This window comes from Danio rerio, chromosome 16 (assembly GCF_049306965.1).
Source record: "Danio rerio strain Tuebingen ecotype United States chromosome 16, GRCz12tu, whole genome shotgun sequence".
Lineage (NCBI taxonomy): Eukaryota > Metazoa > Chordata > Actinopteri > Cypriniformes > Danionidae > Danio > Danio rerio.
In genome coordinates this window covers 22,274,439-22,300,586 of record NC_133191.1, presented here as the reverse complement: position 1 = coordinate 22,300,586, position 26,148 = coordinate 22,274,439, and the positions used below count along the sequence as shown (strand labels likewise).

The window sequence follows — 26,148 nt, the reverse complement described above, 5'->3', positions numbered from 1 at the left end:
CACACCAGACACCAGTTGACTGGTGGAGAGGAGAAAAATTGATGAAGCCTATTATTATATTGGAATGTTAGAAGGCCATGATGGATAGAGACCAGTGGGCAAACATGGCCAGGATGCTGGGATTTAACTCCTACTGTTTTTCGAAGGGCATCCTGGGATTATTACCGATCAATGAGAGGACGTTGGTTCAACGTCTCATCCGAAAGATGGCTCTCACTGAGCAGTACAGCCTTAGAACCCCATAGACCGCAGAGCCATTAACTCCATTTTCGGCAGCAAGCTAGGTTTCCCATGTGGTGCCCCATCCAGATACTGACCAGGTGTAGCCCTGCTTAGCTTCAGTGGGTGACCATGTGGGAGTTTCAGAGAGCTAGCTGCCAGCCAACTTACCCCAACACACCTACCTGGAAGTTTCTAGTATACCTAGAAAGAACCTGATTAGCTGGTTCAGTTCTAATTGGAGGTGGTGCTACACAATGCAGTACTGAGTTTGGGTACCCCTGATATAGAACATGCTTTGTCAACTGCTTTGAAGAAAATTCTAATTCAAATGATTCAAGAATGAAACACTCCAGACTTCCTCCGATATGCATACATATTTTGGGAAACACCCATACACACTCATTCACACAAACACTCATACACTACGGACAATTTAGTTTCATTCAATTCACCTGTAGTGCATGTCGTTGGACTGTGGGGGAAACCGGAGCACCCGAAGGAAACCCACACAAACACGGGGAGAACATGCAATCTCTACTCTTGCTTATGGGATATTAAAGTATAGATTATTTAATGAATTCTAACAGCAACAATTCAAAATTCTGAGCTTATCTTACAATTGATAGGGTATATACAGTTGAAGACAATATTATCACCCCTCCTATGAAATTAATTAATTCCTTCATTTTCATTTCACAGCGGAATGAACCGCCAACTTATCCAGCATACGTTTTACGCAGCAGATGCCCTTCCAGCAGCTACCCAACACTGGGAAACACCCATACACTCTTGCATTCACACTCATACACTACCTGCTGCTTAACAGAGCAAGAACATTCTAGACGGTATTTCATGTTATATTTTTCTTACAGAGTAACTTAGTTTATTTAGTTTGGCTTCAATAAAACAAACTATTTTTAAAAATGAGAAAAAAATTCTAAGGGCAAAAAAAATTAAGAATTTTTTGCCACGATTGGCCACAGAACAAACTACTGTTATCTGATGAACAAATATGAAATGTAGGCACAAACCAGGTAGTTCTTCATAGATGTCATCATCGGGAAGTATGGCCACTTCTGACTGGCTCATACTTAAGCAGTCATCATACTCTTCTTCGTCTTCAGGAATGATTCCACCCAAGTCTAAGTGTGAAAAAAAAAAAGATTTACAAAACATGCAAAAAAAAGCTAAAGCAGGTTTACGACTGACTGTGTTTTATACATCTGTATATTACTGTAAAACTCTTTAATGCGCAAACCCTACCTTTAATCAGAAAATCAATGTGCTCCACCCACTCTTTTGCCTCTTTCTCAGACGCAGCACAGAACTGTAGCAATAAGGTTTTAAAAGAGATAATGATCTTAAGTTAACAAAAAAAATCATCACATATTTTAACATGGTAGTAGACACTAACCTGATATACACGCTTGTCTGGAGCTGAAACCTCAAAGCAGCAATCTCGCTTTGCATCTTTCCGCAGAGTGTTGTTCATTTTGACAGTGTACCCAACAATATTAAACTCTCCCTTTTGCTGTTTGTCTAGTGAACATTAATGTAGATTATTAATAATTCAGATTTAAAATTTAGTTTGAATTTAGGACTAGAATTTATTGGTGACGACACATCTGAACACTAATAATAGCTTCTACACCTTTTTCACTGCCATAGTAGTAGAATATGCTGTTGTTCAAGGCACACCATCTCTTCTGCCACTCATTGCCAAAGAAGCTATGATCTAGAAATCAAAAGGAGGTGATTTTATCCTCATGTTTTGTGTTGTAAACAATCAGATTTTTAAAACACAATAACCCACCCTTTCTCCGTTTTTCCAGGTAGCCACTCTTTAAAACAGCTTGAAGGTCCTGAGCTGCCACTGGAGGAGATTGTTGGACTCCTGATTCCAACAAACAGGAAGAAACAGAAAATTGTTAGATTTTGTTTAGGGCTACACCAGCCACACTCGGCCCACACTCGGTCCTGGAGGGCCGGTGTCCTGAAGAGTTTAGTTCCAACCCCAATCAAACACACCTGAACCAGCTAATCAATCTTACTAGGTATACTAGAAACTTCTAGGCAGGTGTGTTGAAGCAAGTTGGAGGTAAACTATGTAGGACACCGGCCCTCCAGGACGGACTTTGGACACCCCTGGGCTACACACACAACTCTTAGAAAATATGAAAACGATGAATTAGAAAATATGCTAGAAAATAGAAAATATGCTGTCGAGTATAGTAAAAGAAATATTTCCCTAGAGAAAAGCATTTTTTATTACCTTTTTGAAAAACTTATTTATTAATGTAATACTAAAATTAACAGGTAATAATGGATGTTTTTCAGATCTAATAAATGTTTTGATCTAAAACAACTGTCAAGGTGAAAAAATTTAGGTAAAAACATTTATTTTTACCACAAAAGAATGAAAATGTGAGTAGATATTCTGACTCTTATAATTTATTTCAACTGAGTAATTAATTGCACGTCTATAGTATTATCACGATAATTATCATTTTCAATATATTGTGCAGCTCTAATTTTGGTACAGCTCATTTATGACTAATTATGCCACAACAGTGATTTTCAGAGTTGAAATAGTTTACGCTGGGTCATTTTAAACCCGAGGATAAGGTGATTATTTGGATTCTTGTTTTACGTACGGCATTGCTCAAAAATGACCCAAGGTTAACAATAAATCCAGAGTGTATCCAAGCCAATGTATCTCATTCCAAAACTTTATGTAAATGCCACTGATCAAAAAAAAGTAAAAAAATAAAAAAATGCTGCATGCGAAACTAAAACACTGGCTGATTTAGTGCTAGAGGTTTCATGGCTAAATATGACCAGCCTGGTGGCCAATCTTCATTGGTTGCTCTTTCCACCAGTAAGAGTAGAGTGTGAGGGTTTAATTAACAAAGTAATATAACAGTTTTACTAAAAATATTGCAATGCACACAACATTATGGGTGACATATCAAAAGTTCAAAAAAAGGCATATTGTTGGTGCACATCTTGCTGATGCAAATGTGACCAAGACACCAAGTCTTTGTGATGTATTAAGTGCCACAATATCCTGGGTAATGTCAGCATACTGCCAAGAAAGATGAACCAATGCAACAGGAGTAACTGTTGTTCGCGTGCTAAGCTAGATTGTATCTTAAAACCATTAAACCACAGTTGTCCAACTCACTGCACAATTAAATGTCCACATCAACTCTCCTGTTTCCACCAAAACTGTTTGTCGGGAGCTCAACAGGGACAATTTACATAGTCGGGTTGTTAAAGCAAAAGCTTTGGTCACTCTTGCCAATGTCAAATGTCAAAAATTTCTCTTTCAAATTTTAATGACCGCAAAGAGGCAGGACCTCGGTTTAATGTCTCATGCGAAAGACAGCGCCCACTGACAGTTCCGTTCACTTTTTACTGGGGCATTAGGACTCACACAGACTGCAGGTTGAGCACCCCCTACTGGCCTCACTAACACCACTTCAAACAGAAACCTACTTTTGCCATGTGGTCTCCCGTCCAGGTACTGGCCAGGCTCAGCCATGCTTAACTTCAGTGAGTGACCAGTCTTGGGCTACAGGGTGATATGGCTGTAGCAATGATGGTTTGGTCTGCAATATCATGGCATTCCCTAGGCCCAAAACTTGTGCTAGATTGGCGCATCACTGCCAAGGAAAACCCAAGCATTCTGGAGGACCATGTGCGCTCAATGGTTCAAAATTTTATCCTGAAGGTGGTGCCGTGAATCAGGATGATAATGCACCAATGCACATAACAAGACTGGTGAGAGAGTAGTTTGATGAACATGAAAGTGAAGTTGAACATCTCCCATGGCTTGCACAGTCACCAGACCTAAATATTATTTAGACACTTTAGGGTGTTTTAGAAAAGCGAGTCAGGAAACGTTTTCCTGGTCTAAAACCAGCCATTTTGTCCAACTCCTGTATGTATGTATGTATGTATGTATAAAATATCATAGTAAGTGTTTAAATGGCTAAATTTGCATATTTTTTTTTACTTATTAGCTTTTTTAAAATTATTTAAATTAAGTTATATCAATTACATCAATGTGGACATCATCAGCTTTAGTTCCTGCCTTGTAAATTTTTGATGATGAGACATAAGAATTTTATTCGCTCTCTTGTGAGAAGTAATTTAATTACACCCTGTACATGTTTCAAAGTGATTGTTTAGTAGACACTTTCAGGTCCACACATTTCAAGGTAATCAAAAAAAAAAAAAAAACTCAGACCTTGAGCTGACAATGTTAATATGGACTGTTGTGAAACAGCGGAACCTGATCTAAATAAAGCTGGATTTTTTTTTGGTTCTGTCAACTCTAAGCCTACTCTGAAACTTCTTATATCAGGCACAGGTAAAGAAACATTTCACACTTGAAATTTAAAACTGTCGTTATCCTTTCTTATTAGTTAATCACAGCGAATAACATTCCTCATATTTATATGCTTGGGATAATCAAAAAACAATGTTTTAGTGAGATGAAAATTAAGAAAACTATTTATAAACATCTGACACAAGACAACACTAGTTTCTCATAGGACATCATTAGTCTCTCATACTGCTCTGCTGTAATCTTGTTCCCTCTAAGGGTGCTTTCACACTTGATTCATTTGCCTGGACCGTACCCAAGTTTGATTGTTTCCCCCTGCCGGTTGGTTTGTGTTCATACTGTCTTTTTTCCTTCTGAACCCCAGTATGCTTGCTTGCGTCATCGAGCTGCTGTTTTGTTTATGGCCGTTGCTAGGTGACGGTCAAGAAAGCAAGTGCCGAAATGGAAAGACGGCCACACATCGCGGTCATTCTGCTTTAACTGAAGCTTTTGATTTTGAACATACAGAAAGCGACTCGCGTCCATCTGCCGTAAACATATTATAAACAATCAGAACATCACACAGTGTCTGCGGAAGCTGTTTTTGCAGGAGACAAGCAGACAGACATCACTGTGTATCACTGTGTTTGCCCTGACTCAGTACCGCACGTGTCACCAAGGTACGAAACGTGACACACACACAAACACGAACGAACGTTATGAAAACGATAGTTTGTTGTACAGTTGGTGCTTTACTTCCGTGATTTGGTACGATTGCATTCACATCAGAAGTGAACCGTACCAGAGTTCGCATGAACCATACCCCAGACCACCTCTTTCAGGTGGAATTGGTGCGGTTCACGGGTGCGCACCCGAGTTCAGAAGACACGTTCACACTAGCTAAACGTATCGTACTATGACGTCAAACGATCCCGGGTGCGGACCAAAAGTTCTAGTGTGAAAGCACCCTTATTTAGTTCGATTAAATTGCACTACAGTTCGTTGCTTGGACATTACCTGAAGCATCGTTGCTAATATTTCCGCAAGATGACCATGTCGCATTTTAGCTCCTCCTGAAGTGAAGAGCGATGCACTAAAACACTGTTTTTCAGCCGCGCTTCATTCTCGAAATGTATAGTTTGTCTAAAGCAGGCATACAATCAGTCAGCGCAGTCATCCTTCCAGAGCAAAAACTACATTTTGTGTCTGCTGGTTTTGTTTACTTGCTGGAGTTCATTGGCCTTTTCCTGCACGTGAATTCTAAACAATCAATAAGCAGTTTAGGAAATATGTTCAACAACATCTGGTCAATAAGAGATGTGGATTTTGTCAGATGACTGCATTTTGGTTCGTTTCAACTGGTTCGGACCAAAGCCAGCAGTGTGTAGGGTGAAAACGACCCAAAGATGGCAGAAAATGCAACAATGTATAATTTATTGCCCTTGGTTCGGACCAAATAAAGCAAACTACAGATGTGAAAGCACCCTCAGTCGTTTCCATAGTTCAGAGGGAGTAATGCGTTTCCTAACCATATTTTTGTTGTCAAAGATTTTTTCTCAGGTTTATGTCAGGACTCTGGGCTGGTCATTTCATTATTTTTGTGTTTTTACTTGAAAATAACTTCTTTACTGTGAAAGAAGACATTTACCTGCAATAAAGCTAAATTCTCTCAAAATTTAATACATTATAGGGTGAGAAACAGATCTCTATCTGTTAAACCCTAAACAGGTAAGCCACTGCAACTGCAGTGTTAAATTTAAGATTCTTTTCATTTAAGATTCTTGCATTGTCCTGTCCATTTGAATTTTTCTGTTGTGTATGAAAAGGTTTTATTTTTTTTTAGGACTTGAATGAGTTAGTGACACAGTAAATATAAAATATTCTAGAAAACACAGACTGAAAGAAGGGCTTCAGTCATTTTAGAATGACTCTGGCAGAGTCAGTAAAAACTTGAAAGTTGTCAATTAGTTCAAGAGTTTGTCAGGTAACAAATTAACACCACATTAACTGTGATGAATCAGATTGTTTTCTTTAATTTTTTATTTATTCATTTTTTTTTTTTTTAGCTTAGTCCCTTTATTAATCTGGCGTCACCACAGGAGAATGAATCGCCAACCTGTCCAGCATATGATTTACACAACGAATGCCCTTCCAGCTGCAACTCATCACCGGGAATCATCTATACACACTCACCCACACGCATACACTATAGTGCAAATTTAGTTTACCCAATTCACCTATAGCACATGTCTTTGGACTTGTGGGGGAAACCGGAGCACCCGAAGGAAATTATTTTACTCCACTGGCAGACAATTTTGCTTTTTGAAAAAAAAAAACCAAATCTTAATTTTGCCGTATTTCTTCTTAAGTTCTAATATATGATCTGATCTAATATCTTTTTTGGACATTTAAAATAGAACCAAGTCAAAGCAAAGTAAAAAACTTTTTTTTTAGCATTGTGAATATTCAATTTCTGTACCTGAACACTTTTAGACTCCATGGAAACCCATCAAATAGTGCTATTCAAACCATCTTGTAAAACAAATATCAACAACAATATCAGATTTTTCCAATATTATGCATAATTCTTACAATTTAGAAAAATGTAATCGTGGCCTCCAAACTATGAGGACATGAGAGCCATTACACAAATATGATACATTCACGACTAATATGCAATTAAAAAAGGGTCTCATGCAGTGTTTCTGTGTGTTCAAAACATGTGAATAAAAGGCATATGACTGGCTCCCATTTTCAAACTGTACATGTTTAGCACCATAATGCTGGCTCCAGAGCAAAGTTTTATAATAACACTCGGTAAAAAGCATTGCAAACCCCACTTTTAAATTTCAAGCATGAAATTTTACTCCAGCCTTGAGTATGAAACTTTGATAACCTGGTGTTTGGCACAATGTAAAAAGCCCTAAAGAGGTGCACCTGCCTTCACAACAAATGTAATACATTTTGCTACAGGCAGTCAGAAAGCTATTTTAACCTCTCTTATGTTTAAAAATCAAAGGTTGGTGTTAAGCGAGACTAAAGTTAGCAGACATTCAGACCAGGGTGCACTGGATAAAGTTTCATGCAGAGATTTGTCAGGTAAAGCAGTATGTGAAACAGATGCATGGTCTGTTTTCAAAGCAAACCTCCCCTCTCGTTTACACTGCCCTCCCCACTCTTATGTACACACTGCCATTGCATTTCTGAATGAGTGCGAGAGAGCAGAGCAGTGTTATGAATGACACAGGCAATTGTGGAATGTTTGCAATTATGTATAAAGTGCTGTCAAAGAAGCATGACACAGGCTGACTGTGAAAAGCAAACTGAACACCCTCAGCTGAGCTGATTTCTCCTACACCTGCTAGAACAATATCTGTTAGAAGAATTGACATAGAAACTTCATGCTGTTAGAACAAGCACTGTAATGTTGTGAAATATTATTAAAAAGTTATCTAATTCATACATATTTATGTTTTGGTGAATTAGTATAGCTATTATTGTATAGTATTAGTATAGCTGATACAGTAATGTACAGGGATAATAGATAGGCAGGTCTATGAATCTTGATATTAATTTTTCTTAGTCTGATTACAAAAACAAGGTTCACAATAGGGCTGCACGATTGATCGGGAAAAAAATCACAATCTCGATTCATCCCTCCACACGATCTTATTGCAACTTTTCTACTATTCAGCCAAAAATGTCATGTCAAATATCAAAACACAGGAAGAACATGCAAACCCCACACAGAAATGCCAACTGGCCTGTGCTACCCACTGCACAACCATGACGCTAATTTTAGAATTATAAATAATTATATTCTGATGTGGGCGAGGCAGTGGCGCAGTAGGTAGTGCTGTCACCTCAAAGCAAAAAGGTCGTTGGGTCACTGGTTCGGACCTCGGCTCAGTTGGCGTTTCTGTGTGGAGTTTGCATGTTCTCCCTGCCTTCGCATGGGTTTCCTCCGTGTGCTCCGGTTTCCCCCACAGTCCAAAGACAAGCGGTACAGGTGAATTGGGTTGGCTAAATTATCCGTAGTGTATGAGTATGTGTGTGAATGTGTGTGTGAATGTTTCCCAGAGATGGGTTGCGGCAGGAAGGGCATCCGCTTTGTAAAAACTTGATGTATTAGTTGGCGGTACATTCAGCTGTGGCGACCCCGGATTAAAAAAGGGACTAAGCCGACAAGAAAATGAATGAATGAATGAATGAATGAATATATTCTGATGTCATCACTTTACTATGAATAAACAACCAGGATGTATTTACAGTCATTTCAAGTCTAAACGAAATGTAGCATTTTAACCAACAGTACACCTACATATAGGCCTTATAAAATTATTATTGTTTTACCATATGTTTGAGAAATAACAATAATAATAGGCCACTCATATAAGCTTTATTTTACAGCTACAGAATCGTGAGAAAATCGTGATCTTTATTTTAAGCAAATAAAACGTAATTCTCATTTTAGGAAGAATCGTCCAGCCCTAGTTTACAAGTGTATGTACTCTCAGGGTTTCACCAGTATATGTCAGAGTAAATGGCAGTTCATTTTGCTGTGGCAAACCCTGATTAACACAAACTAAGTTAAATGAAAGCAAGTGAGTGATTACAAAAAGTCTTTTTTTTTCTGTGAAATACTCCCACACAGCCAATGTCTCGTTTTCCTTTTCTAAATACTACTGATACAAGTAGCACTGAAAGTTAAATGGCTGCTGATAAACTATGCATCCCTAATTCATTTCTAATATGAATAATATGTATGATTTTTTTTAAACCAAACGTTAAAAATATAACACACATGAGCAGAATGTATTACAATATACAAATAACAGCCATTAATTCACCAAAACAAAAAAGATATTAAATGTGTCTCTGCTAAGTAAAAAGAACATATTAAAAATATATATTATAAAAGTAAATTGCATAATATCATTTAAACGTTTGAATGGTAGCATAAAACAATCGACACATTTGGCCATGACTTACACATGCAAAACACTTTCAATGCACTTTATCCATGCTACAATGTTACCAAAACTTCAAAAGAAGCAAATGCGGTTGCTTGAAGGCAGGAAACAAATAGCAGTAACATGCTTAGCCTTCATCTTCAGCTATAAAAGTAACTTCCTATTTATGAGCAAAACAAATAATGGCATAAAAACTCAACAAAAACCATAAAAAGCTCTCAAACTAGTTACAGAGGCAAACCTGACTCTCCATAAATAAAGCTTGAGCCATATCTGTTCTTACATGCCAGTTATTTGCCCATGAAAAGAAATCCTACATACAATTAAAACAAAAACTCCATGTGTTTACCCAAATAGCAGGTTTATCATTTGTCTCTGCTCATAACTTGTCTTACTTTTGAATTTATTCAAAATAAACAGGCTCAAATAACTTTTTGGTCAACCTCCAAGTGCCATTTTTATTCGTCCAGAATCTGCAGTGTGCACTGAGAGGCTTCAGTCCAGTCTTTGAGCTGAACAGCTGTTCTCTCTGGCAAGCACAGGGCAAAAGGACCTATAAAACACACGAGTGCTCTAGAGCTGTAGACCTCTTCCAATACTGTACTGTACAAACAATAATTTAAGCTTGCATTCTGCCCTCCTGATTCATTAAGTTTCAGAATGCAATAATTGAAAATGTGGCATGACTCAAAATAAGTTGGATGAACTGGATTTCCTCAAAATGTAAAGCGTCCCAACAGCATTCATTTAGCAGAAGCTAATAAAACAGGAGCCTGAAATGACATTGGCTGTGGGCGGCTTTGTCTGAGATGCAGACCATAAACCATTTGCTCAAAGACAAAAGAAAGCTAAACCCTTGACGTCTGTGCCTTCAAACCGTTCCTGAGCCTGTTGCTGGGTTACATCAGTCTTTCAAGCACCTCGTTTAGCTTTTGTGTTTTTCTACCACTACTAAAAAATCCTAGACAGGACATGACAAAGGACTGCCACAAAAATACTGTGTTATGACAGCTGAGGCTGGCGAAACGATGATAAGTGATTTATTCATACCTGGAGAGAGATATGCTTTTTTGTTTCTTAATTTATGTGGATTTCATACATAGAATAATGTGGAAATCAAACTGTGTGATTCTTTTATAATACCCAGAGCTGTAAACTTTCAATTCTTTTGACTTCCAGAAGAGAACTGAATAAAAATGTTTTAAACACATTATTAACACAGAAGAAAATATGACTTTAAACTTAGATTGAATATATAGCAAATTATGTAGTAAAAATTAAAAAAACAACATAAAAATATTTTGCCCATATTTCAGACCCAATAAGAGGTCATGCAGAAAAAAAGACAAACAAACAAAAGTACAAAAATCAATATGGACAATATTTATATATTTACATTGCATCAAAAAAAAAAAAACAATAAGGTTTAAGAAGCTTAAAAATAACAAAATTACATTTACATTAATGTACAAAAACAATTATGTGAAGTATTGTATATTAATATTAAAAATATATACAGCTGAAGTCAGAGTTATTAGCCTCCCTGATTTATTAGCCCCTCTATCCCCCAAAATTTCTGTTTAACGGTGAGATTTTTTTCAGCACAATTCTAAACATAATAGTTTTAATAACTCATTTCTAATAACTGATTTATTTCATCTTTGCCATGATGACAGTAAATATTATTTTACTAGATGTTTTTTAAGAAACTACTATTCAGGCTTAACTAGGTTAATAAGGTTAATTAGGCAGATTAGGGTAACTCAGAAAGTTATTGTATAATAATCGTTTGTTCTGTAGACTAATCGAAAAAATATAGCTTAAAGGGGCTAATAGTTTTGACCTTAAAATGTTTTTTAAATAATTTTAAAACTGCTTTTATTCTAGCTGAAATAAAACAAATAAGACTTTCTCCAGAAGAAAAAAATATTTTTAGACTGTGAAAATTTCTTTACTCTGTTAAACATCATTTAGGAAATATTTAAAAAAGAAAAAAAATTGACTTCAACTGTATCTATAAATATGGCTGGGCAATTATTCAAAAAGTAATTAAAACGACATTTAGAACCTATAATCGATCAAATTACCGCATGTGGAGTCACATGACCACGCTTTGTTAAGCTTAGTTAAACTCCATACCAATTGATGTTAAAACCTTTAATTTTTCCCATTTACAAAGCAACTGACAGTTACCTAATTACATTTATACTGTAGCATTTTTGCAATCCTTTTCTGTAAACAATACAAAAGCTATTTACAGTAGCTCTGTCACATAATATTCCTTTCTAAGCAGCTTTCGGTTAGTACTGTAGACATGACTAGACATAATCCTTTTGTCTTGTAACACTTTTAATACTGCAATAAATCCCACAATTGTCCACTTACCGTCGTATGCGTTTTCATCATCTCTATCAGTCTGCTCTGAGTGCAGCGATCCACCATCATTGGTGTCAGCTTCATCAGGCTCCGGAAACTCTTCATCTCCTGCAAAAGAATCTTAATCAGTATTCTCACAAGTGATAGACACAATGATTGTTTCAGTGTTTTCAACACATTCAAAATAACTGTTTCCATAATGTTTTATAGTAGAAATATTGAATTTTTCATTAACATTTGCATAACTAAAAACATATTTTAAAGATCTAGACCTCAGAGGTATCTAAATATCTTCTTATTCTATTTGTGTTAGCTAGAGAGAATGCCTTTGCATACTGCTTTGGGTGGTACTGTAGTCATGCTATCTAGATACGATATTATGTGCATAGATTTGGAATAGGGATACAGTAACATTCTATTTGGGTTACATAATAAAAAAAATCCCTGATTAACTGAAAAACATTCAAAAGCATGATGGCAAAACAAGAATTGCACATGTTTCTATCATAATGATATTAAGAGGAACAACATAAGAGGAACAATTACAAAATCTCAATTACCCAACAACAGTTTTCAACTGTTATTAGTTCAATTCCTTCAGGTCTCAATATGTTATTTAGAGGTATTAATCAAGACCATGTTTCTGATGCATTGCCTTTTGATATTACTAAATCTTATGTTGGCAACATTTGTTTTACAATAAATACCAAGAGTAGAGCTATTTGCACCCTTTTCCAAAGAGTAATCATTACTTTATTAAAGGGTCAATTGATTTGCTGGAAAAAGTGTGGCTGTTACCACAGAAATATCATGTTAAAATTAAATTAAAGAAATATCCTATAAGCTTCCTCTTAGATTTTATCCAGCAAAACATTTTTTACAAAAATTTAAAAATGGAATTGATGTGAATTGTATCTTTGTAATGAATATGAGGAGGCTGATTTACACTTATTTTACCATTGTGCATACTCAGTCAATCTATGAAGTGGGTGCAAAAAAATAATAATAACAATTTTCTGTGTTCTAAACTCTTTTGTTGTTGTTGTTGTTGTTGTTGTGAGAAAATGCACTTTTTGGCTTTACTATGTACCGTAATCAAGTGGAAAACTGCTTTTATTGAATTAATTTACTTAATTTTCTAACAAAAATTTACATTTATAAATGTAAATTTACTAATAAGAAACCAAATTTTAACTTTGTGAATTCTACAATGTATTTACTTGATTATTACATATGCACATTCTGTATATTGGTATTTGATTTATACCTACCCCCTGGCATGTATATTTTTTGTACTGTTAAAATGTTATATTAACAAGCCTCTATTTTGAGATTCTGTATTCAGTTTGAAATGTAGATATGACTGACTGAAATAAATAAATAAATAAATAAATAAATAAATAAATAAATAAATAACATAAGAGGAACAACAAAACTTCCGGGTCTGTGGGTAATAGTGCAGCTGTAAATTGCAATGTTTTTGCTTGACAACATTTTCTAAACCAAGCTAAAGCATTTCAAATAGTAAAGTCGCTGTAAGAAGACAAAAAATATATATATTTGGCAAATCTTATGTGCTTTTTTTAAATATATTTTATAAGCACCATCAATAAAGAAATAATAATGTAAAATGCTATAAATGCTAACTGTGTCGTGTATCACTAGTCACGACAGACTTTAAGAAGGCTGTATCCTCTAGTAGGGAAGTACTCAGTACTGAGTAGTGGCAGTTCACCGCATGCTTGTAGTTTAGCCCCTCCCCCGACACACGCACATACACAAACATTGAAGCACATCAAAACTTACGTCTGTCCTTAAATTCCTGAGCGTAGCTGAAACAGAAATAATTTGGATGAGTTGAATACTTTATCAGCATGTTGTCACAAACATGTTCAGGTAATATATTGCCGTACCTTGTTTTCACATCTTTAATACGCTTGATGAAGGCATCCTTTTTCTCTTTTGCTTTCTTGCTTAAATTTTCTCCTTTAAGGACATCCGTCAAGAATGTTTCCAGATCTAAACATAAACACTGTTTTGTAAACCTTCCCTCTTGTCATTTAGCACCTTCAGAGCTCCTCAAATGAGGTTTAGGAAAACAGATGAGCTTAAGGAACATTCAGCAAACGTTATTCCAATCTAATGACAATTTGATTACTTTACTGGCCCCTGCTGGAAAATTCAACTTACACTGGTCATGGGCCAGAAACGACTCAACTATAGCCTGCTGTCACCTTACTTTGGGGGGCATGGTAGCTGGTAAGGCTAATCATAACAACCCGCATCATTTAGCGTGACCAGTTGCAAAACAGCTAACTGTTACGTTGCTAAAACATCGCTAGCATCCTAAAATCTTTCAGCTGTTAGATACTGCAACTGTTAGATACTGAAACTTTGATACTCAAAACTATACATTTTTTATTTGCACTCCAATGTAGTGCAACCTATTTATTACAGTAATAAACTTTAAAAACACAATTTTAAAAGACAGCACGAAATAATCGTGTGCTATTTTGTGTTTAGGATATAAGTCTACTTCGTAACAGGGAAATATACAGAGGCTTTCTGGAGACCAAACTTCCTCATTTTAGAAACAGAAATAAATGTAACGTTAGGCATAATGTCTTGGAACAAACGTCTATTATGTTCTTACAGCGCCCGAGACCAAACGTTCTCTTTATCTATTATTGTTTTCTCTAAATATTTAGTACCTGAAATGAGTGTCGTGAAGTCTTCCGGTACAGACCGCATTCTGATAAATCGCTTGACCCAGCAAGATAGCCTTCGAAACGCGGAAGTTAAGTGGACTCGACTGAAATACGGAAGAGACGACTGCCTAAACTAAATAAACCACTATTCAAATTAGACACTGTTATTTATCACGTTATCTCCAGCAGGCGCATTTGGGTGCTCACTTCAAACAGTGCACTGGGGAAAGAGACGTTTCCTCGTCCAGTTTTAAGTACTTGGTTTGTCATTATACACAGAACTATTTTGCATTTATTATATAATCCATTGGGTTTTGTGACGCAAATGATGTTACCTTGGATGTTTGATTAGCATGCCATGGGGCCAGAAAACAGATGCTAAATATTAAGCATGGCATGCAATTTTATTTAATCTGAATCTAGAACATGAAACTTAATTGCTTTCTTTGCAAAGTGAGAGTCCACATTTCATGACTTCGGTAAGTACCTCCTGAATGTTAAGATTTATATATTGTATGCATTATATAATTTCACTGCTGGAGCACTAAGATTTTAGTGAGAAAATTTTAGCCCTTTTTAGATGGGCCTGCTGTTTGGAGTGGGGCCCACTTATCCTGAGGAGGGAGACAGGTGAAGAATGGGGGTGATGCACAGCTTTCACAAGGAAACACATAGCTGTCCATCTCCATCTGGCTCTGTGCTTTCGCTCTGTGCTTTCGCTCTGTGCTTCTCCGCTGTTTCACAGAGATTGTGGAGAACAGATCCCTGCCAGGAGACCTGCCCTTTGTCACCTGCTCTGTACCTCTCATAAAGGATGATAGTGAGTGGATTGTTTTAATGATTGAGATTTTTAGTAATATTTGGTGTTATTTTGAACATGGATATTAATTAACCTTATAATACATTATAATTTGATGTTAATGATCTATATTTTACTAAAATGCTTTATGATGTTCACACAAGCAAACAATAAAACTACAGGGATGACTCTGAAATGAAAAGGCTAATTTAACTTATGAAACTATAGGTTGTGATTAAACACTGACATCCTGCATGCTTGTTCACTTGGCTTGAGCACTGCTTGAACCTCAATTGACCTGGCCACAGATCCATCTGGTGTGGAGGGGGAAAGAGAGGTGAAGTGCCCTTTGACCTTTTGAAGGAGAGTGGAGCCGCTTCATACCTCATGGTCCTCGGCCGAGCTTGTTTGATCTGGACTCACCTCAGTTCACACGTCTCAGCTTCTGGCACCAACCCAGAAAGAGGAGGGATGTGATGTGTGAGTGTTTCTGTGCAGTTTTACATAAGAATAATCATAACCGATGATCATCATCTTTATCAAATTAGACATTCTGCTTCTCATCATCATAAAGGTTTAAGAGATCACTTTGTTGTATTCTCTAGGGGAGAGCAATGTTTTAGTCTCTTTTAGTTGACATGACTGTTTGGTTGCCTGCTCTGTCATTATTGTGAAAATGAAAACCGCAGACTGCCACATTGTGATTCTTTCTTCTTTGTTCTTGTCAGTCTATTGACTTGTGTTCATAACATTTGTCTTTGTTTTGGGTTGTTTCAGAGAGCTGGTCGGAATTGACCAGTTTATTGGAAGAGCCCGAACTCAAGTTTTGTGAAGACATACAGTACCTCTGAAAGTGCACCTAAGATGAATGAGGTCACCAGCAAATACTATGACAATGTGACAGGTAAGTCATATCAGAATCAGACCACCTGAACAGCCTCTGAACATTAAGAAAGACATCTGAGGGCGCGCTCTTGCCACTGTAATTCACACTGCCTGCAGGGTACAGAGGTATCTGTGAAGTTCAACTTTGTGATGGATGAGATGGTGTCTTTGCCTTGCGGCCTCAAAGGGATTAGGCTGCTCAGGTGTTGTTTTTAAAAGACTTAGAATTAGCTCACATTTAAACATTTAAACTGTCTTTTGACACCACTTTCACCACCTTTTTGGTAAAAAAGAAGATTGCCCCCACCCTGCATTGCAGTAAACCTTAAGATTATGTTTGGTTCATGACAACAAAATTATTTTAAGTGATATTTAAAATTGTACATATGCAACTTTGTAAAACTTTGGCAGAGATTTAATTCTTTGGTTATTAATTACTGTAAATTTATTCATGAAGCTTTTCTTGACGCTTTGAGTTGCTCAGTTCCACTGGGAGCAGTAACCTCTGTTAGTCTTTTGATTCAGCAGTCCACACTTTGGCCTCATTGCAGCCTCAGGAGAATAAACACTTATGCTAGATGTAAAGAGATGTTTGAGAAGCAGACCACGTAAGTGCAACCCGAAGAAGAATAATTGCATACTTCAGGAATTCTATAAACATGATCTATGAGATAATATCATGCTTCATAGGACTAATTTGTTCATTTGTATTCTGTGGTGTTGCTGTGGTTGGCCTCTGTTTAAGATCCCTTAAAGGGATGTTTTTACTTAAAATGTAACAGTCTGTCATCATTTATCTACCATTATGCCATTTTATCAGTGTTTCTAATGCAAAACGCCATAAAGAGGTATTAACTGTTTTTCTTCATCCAGTAAAAATCCAAAAACACCATTGGATATTTTTGTTCCAAATATCTGCTAATGTGTTGATTGCTGATAGATTGACAATGCCTTTAAGTTTTTTTTTCATTATAAAATACAATGCACAATTTTTATATATAGATTTTTTTTTTATTGTTGTTGTTATTATTATTATTTTTTTTTATTAATTTTTTTGGTGGGGTAGATATTTTTGTGTGTGTTGCTGTTTATCTGTTTATTTTGGTTATTCTGCTGTAATCTTACTACACCCTTAAAATATCTGCTTGAAACCCACCTGCATAGGAATAACAAAAGGGACCACCAAGATTAAATGCAAGGTTTCCATGGTAACTAGTTGAAGGCTGACTGCACTGACTTTAAATGCCTACACAGACATTACAGTCTCAGTTATAGACTAGCAGTATGGGGGTTTTCAGTTTAGGCAAAATCTAGTTATTAAGACAGAAATTGTACTTTGCAGAGATTGTTAATTGTCCATGGGAAACTGGGCTGACCAAAATTGTATCATCCTTCCTAACCAAAGCTATAAACCTAAACACTAATAGCATTGTTGCTGAAGCCTCAAACTACTTGTACATTTTATGCATACAAAACTGTTCAATTTGGATTAAGTCCCAGATAATGTTCAGTTTGGCTCTCTTAGAAGTGAAGTGACTCCAACTAAATGACAATATTTAATGACTTAGTAACTGTATATTTAAAACCTTCTTGCAGCATATATCTTATGGGCACTTAAATTAGCATATGTGACTTACTTTGATGCATAAACACTATGTAAAGGCAGATTTCATTTTTCCAGAATTGTATTTTCCAATCTCAGCAGGGAATCTGAGGTACTGTAATGCAATTGGAGAGACGGCTGACATACAAATCAAAAACTTTAATTTATACATTTAAGAATAGTGGAATGCTGTTTTATGAAGAGAATAGATTATGTTTGTGTAGCAGTATCTGCAATGGATAAAGAATTATAAAAATAATTCTCAAACAGATACTATTTCATAATACAATTCTGTTTTTTGAGCTAAATGCATCCCTTCTCTGTTCCATTTCGCTAGTCTTTAACCTGGTTAAAGAATGCCGATCACGTGTTTGGTGTCGTCAAAGGACGTCAGTCAAACTATTTGTTCAGGCTCGATTTGGCGCTAAGCCCGTGGAGCTCGAAACAATTTAGATCTTTGTTTTGTGGAATGCGATAAAGTGGTGTTTATAAACACATATTTTGTGCATGATTTAAAGATCTAGAATGACTGTGATAAAAAGAGAACAATCTTGATTTATTTTAAACAAACTTAATTCTTGGATAGTTTAAAAAACGTATTTTATAATTTCCGAATCAGATCACAATTAAATATATAATATTCCAATAGTAGTTTGTCTAACGGTCATTGTTTCTTTCTAAACTGTAGGCGTAAACATTGATTAGCCAGACCTAATAGCCTTTAATAGCATACTTGGAACAATATAGCCTATCTAATAAATGCTTCTGTGCGGTGTTAGCTCATAGCTGGTAGGCCTCATTTTCATTTCAACACTTGCGCAGCGACTGCAACGTGGCGTCAGAAGTATGGAAATTATCCTAGCTCGATTTCAATAAACACTTTTCTCATGGGACTTCTAATTTCATTTCATACTAAATAAATTTCCTATACAGAGAACTTAGTCGAGTATAGGCCTATAAAACGACTCGAGACACCATAATTAATTTACTCGTGCACGGATGAACTAATAATTGTGAAACAATTCATATTGTTTGGCGTTTATAATTGTTATTAGTCTATGTAAAGTGCATACAAAAACTTATCATGGTGTGTTAATAAGAACAGGGGTTGACAGTATTTTTGTTGTGTAAATTGCGAAAACGGTTTTTCAAGATCCTGGCTTGTCGATAACGATTCTGAATGACTTATTTTAGCTCTTCAACAGCAAGCGGATAACAATCGAATCAGTCAAGAGGACACATAGGCCTGTATTCAGATAGCAGGGCCAATGCAATCGAGAAAGATTTATTATCTTATTTATTTAAGCGGTAAACTTTTTTAAAATTAAAAATGTACATATAAATCAATAAATCAGGAGTAGACAAATCTTAGTTTGCCCTATGGTATGTTATTATTCCTGGCAGCACTGCCTGTTGATAAAACTACTTTTTTGATAATACTTTTATGAGCCGTTACCTACTTTTTTGGGACCTAGCCAGGCTACTTCCATCACATCTAAATTCTGCCTATACTTTGTCGATTAAAAAATAATTATAATAACTTAAATAAACTTAAAAATTACTTTAAAAATGTGGTTTGACTGCTGAAATGCGTTCTCATTCACAGCGGCGGATTGAATTACGTGGAGTGCTGCCTCAACACCAACCCCCCTGTCGAAGGTTTAATAGGCAATAAAATTTAATTGCTGAACTCCAAAATGTTACAGCTCTTGGCCAGGAGACTCCCTATGTCGTCAGATACAGTAAGGTGCTTATTTGTGTACGCAGCATCAATAACATCAATCACCTTCTTGAGCTATTTTGTTTTAGTCTACAAATTTTGGAAGTGCAAAAACTTCACTTTTTGGGTTAGTTTTATAGAGTTAAAGTCTAAATTTAACGTCAACTAAGCGACAGGGAAATTAACAAAGATTATGAAAAGAAACGTTAACACGCAATTACCAACTGCGTAAGACAACAAAAATAAGTTTTTATAAGCGGCTACGAATACACATTTAGTTAAATTACGTATATATTGTACAAATATTTTTCTTTAAATTAACTAAAAAATTAAACCTCTTATAGCAGACGAAAGCACACAAATATTATAATCCGCAAAAGTAGTTTAATGTAAAAATATACACTTTAAATTTTACCATGATTGGTTGCAGAACTGTTGGCTATTTCTTTATCCGTACATCAAAGAAATTAACAACACTCATTCATACTTTCAATAACAAGTACAAATTTATTCTATGAAAATATGGCGCTTTGCCGTCGAGCGATACAAAAATAAAACGTGAAAAATATCACTTTTTTCCTGCCATATTTTCTCTGTAAACAGAAAGGATAATTTGATTATTGAAAAACTTACCTCATTGATTAATGGTCTAGGCCTATTTTTAAAGTCACAATTAAACACACAGACCATTAATGTGAGAAAGATATTGACGTCCCTATAATGAAACTTCAGTTAGAGTTAGTAGCTCAAGTGTTGCAGGTCGATTGTTGTAAGCGTCTCAGAGAAGAAATCAAAGGCCTCCGTAGTTAAACCAATGGGGCTGTCTACAGATTCTGACAAACTTGGAGACACGGCATCTGAGAGGTGTAAGCAGGAATCGTTTGAGAAAACGTTGAAGTCCTGTAAAGAGACGTCCAGGGCCGAGGGACTGCCATTGTTCTGAGCAGATGCACAATCCGGGGCCATTGTTGTGGTGCAGATAGGAACAGTGGGTGACGGGTTGGGAAAATGTTTCAGATGTTTGTCATTGCTACCTAAAGGCGAGACAGTTGCGCTTTGGGAATCACTATTGTGTCCATTCTGTGACTGTTGAGAAGTTAAGGTATTCTGCTGAAATGGATAACCCTCTCTTTCCAAAAGCGCCCCTGATACATTGTTTGCCACTTGTTCGAAAAAAGATTTCCCATCACCCCGTCCGCCTGCCTCCTCCAGGCTCGGTGGTTTTCCATCGCCGTGATGATTCTCTTTGCACTGCGTTTGCCGTTTGTGTTTCATTCTCCGGTTTTGAAACCAAACTTTGACTTGTCGTTCAGTGAGGTCTAGCAGAGCGGCGATTTCCACACGCCTTGGCCGGCACAGATACTTGTTGAAGTGAAACTCCTTCTCCAGCTCCAGCAGCTGAGTATTAGTGTACGCCGTTCTGAGTCGGCGAGTTGCCCCACTGCCACCATCAGAAATCTCGGGCGAGCCTATGAAGGGATTACAACATTATACATTATTGATATGCCACTAATTATAACTCTTGATTTTTTTTACAACGCCGCTGTGGGGCTTAAAGCTGATCTCACAAACTTGTCAAATATATTGCGTTTCTAAGGGAGCATAAATTGTTTGTGGGAATAGAGCCACGGCACTTGAATAATTTGTGTCCTCATCCCCAATGCCAGAATATACTGATGTGTCTGGTGAGAGTGCGGAGAGGTCCGAGTGAAGATTAATGAACACGCCAGCTGCCGAGTTGAGTAATGGCAATCTATCATTCTTCATTACTGTCAAATATTAAAATTCATGCCCTGCACTACAAGTAGCTAACACAGTTTAGGAGTTGTGCTGAACATATCATCAGCATCCAAAACTACCAAAAACTTTTAGATATTAACTTGTTCGCAGTAAGTTTGCATGACCAGTGGCATGACCCATAAGAATAACAAACTACCTTGCACTTTCAGCAGCATGGCACCGCGCAACGCAGGTAGCCTACTGAAAATAATTATTGTTACAGTATAAACGTGCGTTTTGTTTGGAGTCAAATATAAAATAATAACATTATTTAAAAATCCAAATACCTTGAGGGGAGAAGTATAGTGGACCAGGGTCGGTGGTTGCCGCTGTCGAAGTTGTCTGGTTTTTCTTGGATGCTTTTTTCTCCTTCATCCAAGGGTACTCTGGGGGTAAGGATGCGGCAGGCAGCGGGCATGAGCCATTAGGGTTCTGCTTGGGCCGGCTGTGGCGAGGGTGGCTGCCGGGGTTCAGGCTTGGAATGGTCTGCTCAAAAGGAGGAGGAATCAGTGTCGAGTGTGAAAGCGTCGAGCTCTTGATTGATGAACTTTGAAATGCATCACCGACAGGGGGAAAAGATGTCAGGCACTCAGCGAGCGACGGCTGACTATTGATAAAACCCGTCTCTCGCTCGAATTCGTAATTCATCTCCTCCAAGTCTTGCAAATTCGCCGCTCTCAAATTTGTGACTCAAGGAAGATATAATGAAATATCGTGCCGGGTTAAAAAAAAAACTATTTTGCTGATTACGGCCGTATGGGGACCGCGGTGCCATTAAACTATTGCTTTCATGGAGACAAGGTTGAAATTGGACCGTATTGCTTGTCACATGATTACCTCTGTCCAATGACAATTTGGGGTTTAATCAAAAGAAGCCACTGTCTGTGTGATTGATCGAAAAAAGTCCGAGAGGAACGCCTCACTCTCTGGGACGGGCTAGTTTATTTACGCATTTATGGTCAGTTTGCCCGCTGCTCGCTCCGTAGATTACATGTATAGCCAGTACCTGAAAAGAGTGACAGTGAGTCCGTCTGCTGTTTTCTTCATATTTAACGGTCCTCGGCAGGAGATCCCACAACACATCAACTGTTCACATAAAACACACCAATAGCTACGATCGAGGAATCCCATTAATCCCGAGTCTGGGTTTTTACTACTTTCTTAGGCAATGCGCGCTCCCTCTTGTAAATGCACGAGCAAAAGCGCGTGAGAGATTAAGCGCGCACACATTGCGCGTAGACAAATTCTTTCAAAGCCTTGACGCGCTCGCGTTCACACGCGCACTGACGCGTTATACTTAAATGTATTACTTCTTTATATTTATTGCTTATTATTTAGATATTGTAAGTTTTAAAAACCTGAGTTTTATTCGTAGATAGTTTCTGTATGTTATACATTTAATCTCTATACCGTTATTAAACTTAAATGTTGATATCCAATGTAGAATTTAAGAAAACATAAGGTCATCAAAAGGGAAAATAATATATCAAATATAAAACGTTTAAATAATATAATTGTGTTTATTGTAAATGAGGCTGTGCATATTTTATTTGAACTGATTACAATTAGCCTTCAACAGTGTCACTGGCAAACACATTAAGTTTTTAATGTGAGATAAAAAAAAAAATCAAATAGTTATTTGTATGTTCAAGAATGTGTCTTCTGTGTTGCCCTTAGTCGTCTTTAGCTAAGTAGGTGTAGGCCTCGAGCACTTTATTGCTTATATTCCAAACAAAGAGCCCTGGAAGCCTGCACGCTATCAATCTTACACGCCAAAAGGTCTGACAGCTTAGTGCCCTAAGAACACATTTAAACCATCTAACACTCCCTTAGATCATATGTGGCCAGGAAGAAGAGAACAACGTACTCATGGTTAAGAGTTTGTTCATTTTATACATTTTATATTTAGAAGTGATATTTCTCGATTATGGGATTGACCTTGATCATAATTTCATATCGGATGTGCTTCGAAAGGAGGATTTTCTCGGACCAAACATTATTTGTGTTATATTTTCGTTTTTTGGAAAGTCAGCCTTTATCGAAGGGTTGGGAATAAATAGGATTATATATTGATTGTAAGAGGAAAAACGTGTTTTTGTCAGCTACACAGGAGCTATTGTGTAAAGAAGAACGTGGGTGTCGGCATTCTTTAAAAATGCCTACTACTTCCTACACATTTCTACTACGAACGAAAAATCATCTTTTTTTTTCCCACGAACTGAACATCGAAATCAAACAAGGATGTATCTTTACATGTACTGTTAAATGTTATATTAGTTATTTATTAATCTATACGTTAAAATATTGAATAATATGTATAATGCATTGTATGTATTCTAATCAGATATGTTTTTTTTGGATATGTAAATTATATTGCAGTGTTTTGAATTAAACTTTTTTATTTTATGGAAAATTGCAGTTGAGCTGTACATTCCCGACGACGTTGCAAATGTATGAATGCATGCACATGAATGCAAAATGTATTCGAGTTCATGTTCTGATATTACAGAATCTGAATTGTGTTTTTATGTTTGTCAAATTGTGGATAATTGTCAAGAGTGTATTGGATGTTTTCCTATGTTAAAGTAACATTTACAAGGGCGTTTTAATTTTTTTTCGGTTGTTGTCAGTCACCTTGATTTAAATTAATGCAGGTCGAATATAAGCAAAAGTCTGTACAATCAGTGTGTGTATAAAGAAAAACATTTTGACATTTTAATGCGCGAGTAAATAGTACAAGAAAGAAAAACATCTTCAATTTTAAAAGTGGCGTTTAAGGACAAGTCGGGATACACTAAGGAAATATTTAGTTTTAAGTTATGAATTTAATAATTATCTCATTATTTGGCAATTTTGCAGCTTTTTCTTCCACGTGCTGAGTAGGTGTTCCAGCATTTTTTGGGGTGCGTCTGGCACAACAGACAGCCCCGCTGACCGTCTGTTAAAATAAATAATGAATTCTGACGGTCTTAAAACGCAAGTTAAAAGTGAAAACTTGGCCTGTCGAATCGGCAAACAAATGAAGCGATCAATGTGCTACATTGAAAGCGAACGCATTAATTGGTGCAGTATATGCTATAGGCTACATTATATAGATAAGTATAAACGTATTAAGTTTATTACGCATCAAGTCTTCTACTACTTTTACATTAAGCCATATTACTTATTATGCTAATAATAATAATAATAGACCTAATAGTGGAATAATATAAAATAAATAGAAATCTGTTTAATAATACCCTAATAGTAACAATATAATAATAATAATAACAACAACAACAACAATAATAATAATTATTATTATTATTAATATTACTTTTTATTATTATCAATATTACTATCAGCCTTTATTGTCATCATTAATATTAGTGTTAATAGCAATGTACTGCGTTTCATTTTATGAATTAAAATTACCCCAGTTTGTAAGACTGTTTTTTTTCTTTCGAATTGTAATTAGATTTTTTCTCTTTGTAGTCGTCTTTTTATTTGTAGACGAATTAATTAGTTTTTTTTTTTTTGTTTGTTAATAAAATTCAGATGCTTTACTTGCATTCAGATACCTGTTTAATACCCTATTACATCTGATGATCGAATAAAGTTAGGATTGCTAACTCAATTATTCCACAATATCTCTCCAAATAGCTAATGCATTATGTACATGATATATGTTCAGCTGAAAGATCATCGTCTTAGAATACTGTGAATACTTTCTGAAGCCATTCGTTTGTGTAAAAAAGCCAGGATTGATCAGTGTGTATCCCTCACAGTGTGCTTTGTAAATTAGTGCGAGGCGTATATGGGGTGTTTATGATGTCTGCGAAGGCAGCAGCGGCAGTAGCTCTTGCAACAGTGGCGTTTGATGGATGACCCTCTACCCACACACATTGCACTCGGTCGTAAACGAGATCCAAGCTTCTTTTGTTGTTCTGGAGGTGTATGTCATTTCCGGGCATATGCACTATACTCCTGCTCGAGAGGAGAATTATGCAGAATTATGCAGGATATGACGTTCTGAGAAAATATCCCTTGACTTGCCTGGTGTTAACACAAATGTAATAATTTATTGTTTAACCTCTTGATGCTGAAACATGTAATTAAAACAGGATAACTTGGTAAGTCAACAACCAGTGTCTAGGGTATTGTAAAGGATTGGACTTACAATTCTTTGTAGGGATGCCATATAAATCGTATTTTTTTTGGTTAGGCTACTGTACATTTAAGAACCCATCAATCAGTTTTGTATTCTATTTGACACGCAACAATAATTTAAAACAATAAATGGTAATATGTTCACAACGGCGTTCTTTGCATAAATTTCTGATATGACGAAGAAAAATAAGTAAAAACGCATGGGTTACTTACTTGGCAGCTCTTTTACCTCTCTGAAAAGTTGTGAGTAAATGACTGTAAATTATCAGTGTTATGTGATCTAATGGACAGCTCTAGAGTTACACGGATTGAGTAGCTTGACCAAGTCTGATCTTTTAGAGCACAGCATATGTCATTTGCATTAAGAGAAGACAATACATGATGGATTATATTCAGCAGCAATAGGCTGTTATTATAAATGTGTTTGTAATAGCATTTATATGTTTCTGTAGGATACTCATCGGAAATAAAATGCCACATTTAGGAGCTATTAGTTATTATTTCTTATGACAATGTTCTTTTTGTTTCAGGATTTCTCTTCGGAAAATAGTTTTCCAAAATAACTAAAAATGTTGGCAAGGCGGCCTACTTGCAGAAACTAAAT

The 26,148-nt window shown here is 36.3% G+C and overlaps 2 protein-coding genes and 1 long non-coding RNA gene across 17 annotated transcripts in view; 1 reads left to right on the top strand and 2 right to left on the bottom strand.

Annotated features, from left to right (window-relative positions):
* Positions 1 to 14,675, bottom strand: part of skap2 (src kinase associated phosphoprotein 2) — a 43,313-nt gene extending 28,638 nt beyond the window's left edge. For 3 of the 4 annotated variants that reach the window (XM_068213909.2, XM_073924691.1, XM_005157963.6), the window contains exons 1-9: positions 14,613 to 14,675; positions 13,815 to 13,920; positions 13,708 to 13,733; positions 11,911 to 12,009; positions 2,036 to 2,116; positions 1,874 to 1,957; positions 1,637 to 1,761; positions 1,486 to 1,549; positions 1,254 to 1,364 (exon numbers count right to left, since the gene is read on the bottom strand). In XM_068213909.2, the coding sequence (XP_068070010.1) occupies positions 1,254 to 1,364; positions 1,486 to 1,549; positions 1,637 to 1,761; positions 1,874 to 1,957; positions 2,036 to 2,116; positions 11,911 to 12,009; positions 13,708 to 13,733; positions 13,815 to 13,920; positions 14,613 to 14,652 (736 nt within the window). In that variant the 5' untranslated portion in view covers positions 14,653 to 14,675. 4 annotated transcript variants of the gene reach the window in all.
* Positions 13,665 to 26,148, top strand: part of LOC101886298 (uncharacterized) — a 63,370-nt gene continuing 50,886 nt past the window's right edge. The window contains exons 1-5 of one of the 11 annotated variants that reach the window (XR_012391728.1): positions 13,665 to 13,797; positions 15,064 to 15,088; positions 15,190 to 15,429; positions 15,717 to 15,888; positions 16,186 to 16,312. This is a non-coding gene — a long non-coding RNA (uncharacterized lncRNA). Of the gene's footprint in view, positions 13,798 to 14,089; positions 14,161 to 14,687; positions 15,089 to 15,179; positions 15,430 to 15,636; positions 15,889 to 16,185; positions 16,313 to 16,410; positions 17,191 to 26,148 lie in introns of those variants that run through there. The other 10 variants (XR_012391729.1, XR_012391724.1, XR_012391730.1 and 7 more) reach the window with 10 other exon arrangements.
* hoxa2b (homeobox A2b) lies at positions 19,989 to 22,550 on the bottom strand. 2 transcript variants are annotated; one of them, XM_073924576.1, is made up of 3 exons: positions 22,402 to 22,550; positions 21,683 to 21,881; positions 19,989 to 21,085 (listed from the first exon to the last, which is right to left on the bottom strand). In XM_073924576.1, exons 2-3 carry the CDS (start codon positions 21,768 to 21,770, stop codon positions 20,355 to 20,357), a joined length of 819 nt encoding a protein of 272 aa, XP_073780677.1. In that variant the 5' UTR covers positions 21,771 to 21,881; positions 22,402 to 22,550; the 3' UTR covers positions 19,989 to 20,354.

Bases quoted from the DNA above. Each gene is read 5' to 3' on its own strand.
- hoxa2b (XM_073924576.1), bottom strand. From the start codon at position 21,770: ATGAAGGAGAAAAAAGCATCCAAGAAAAACCAGACAACTTCGACAGCG. The intron at 21,086-21,682 runs GTATTTGGATTT...ATCCCTTCATAG, and splicing joins ACTATACTTCTCCCCTCAAG to GCTCGCCCGAGATTTCTGAT.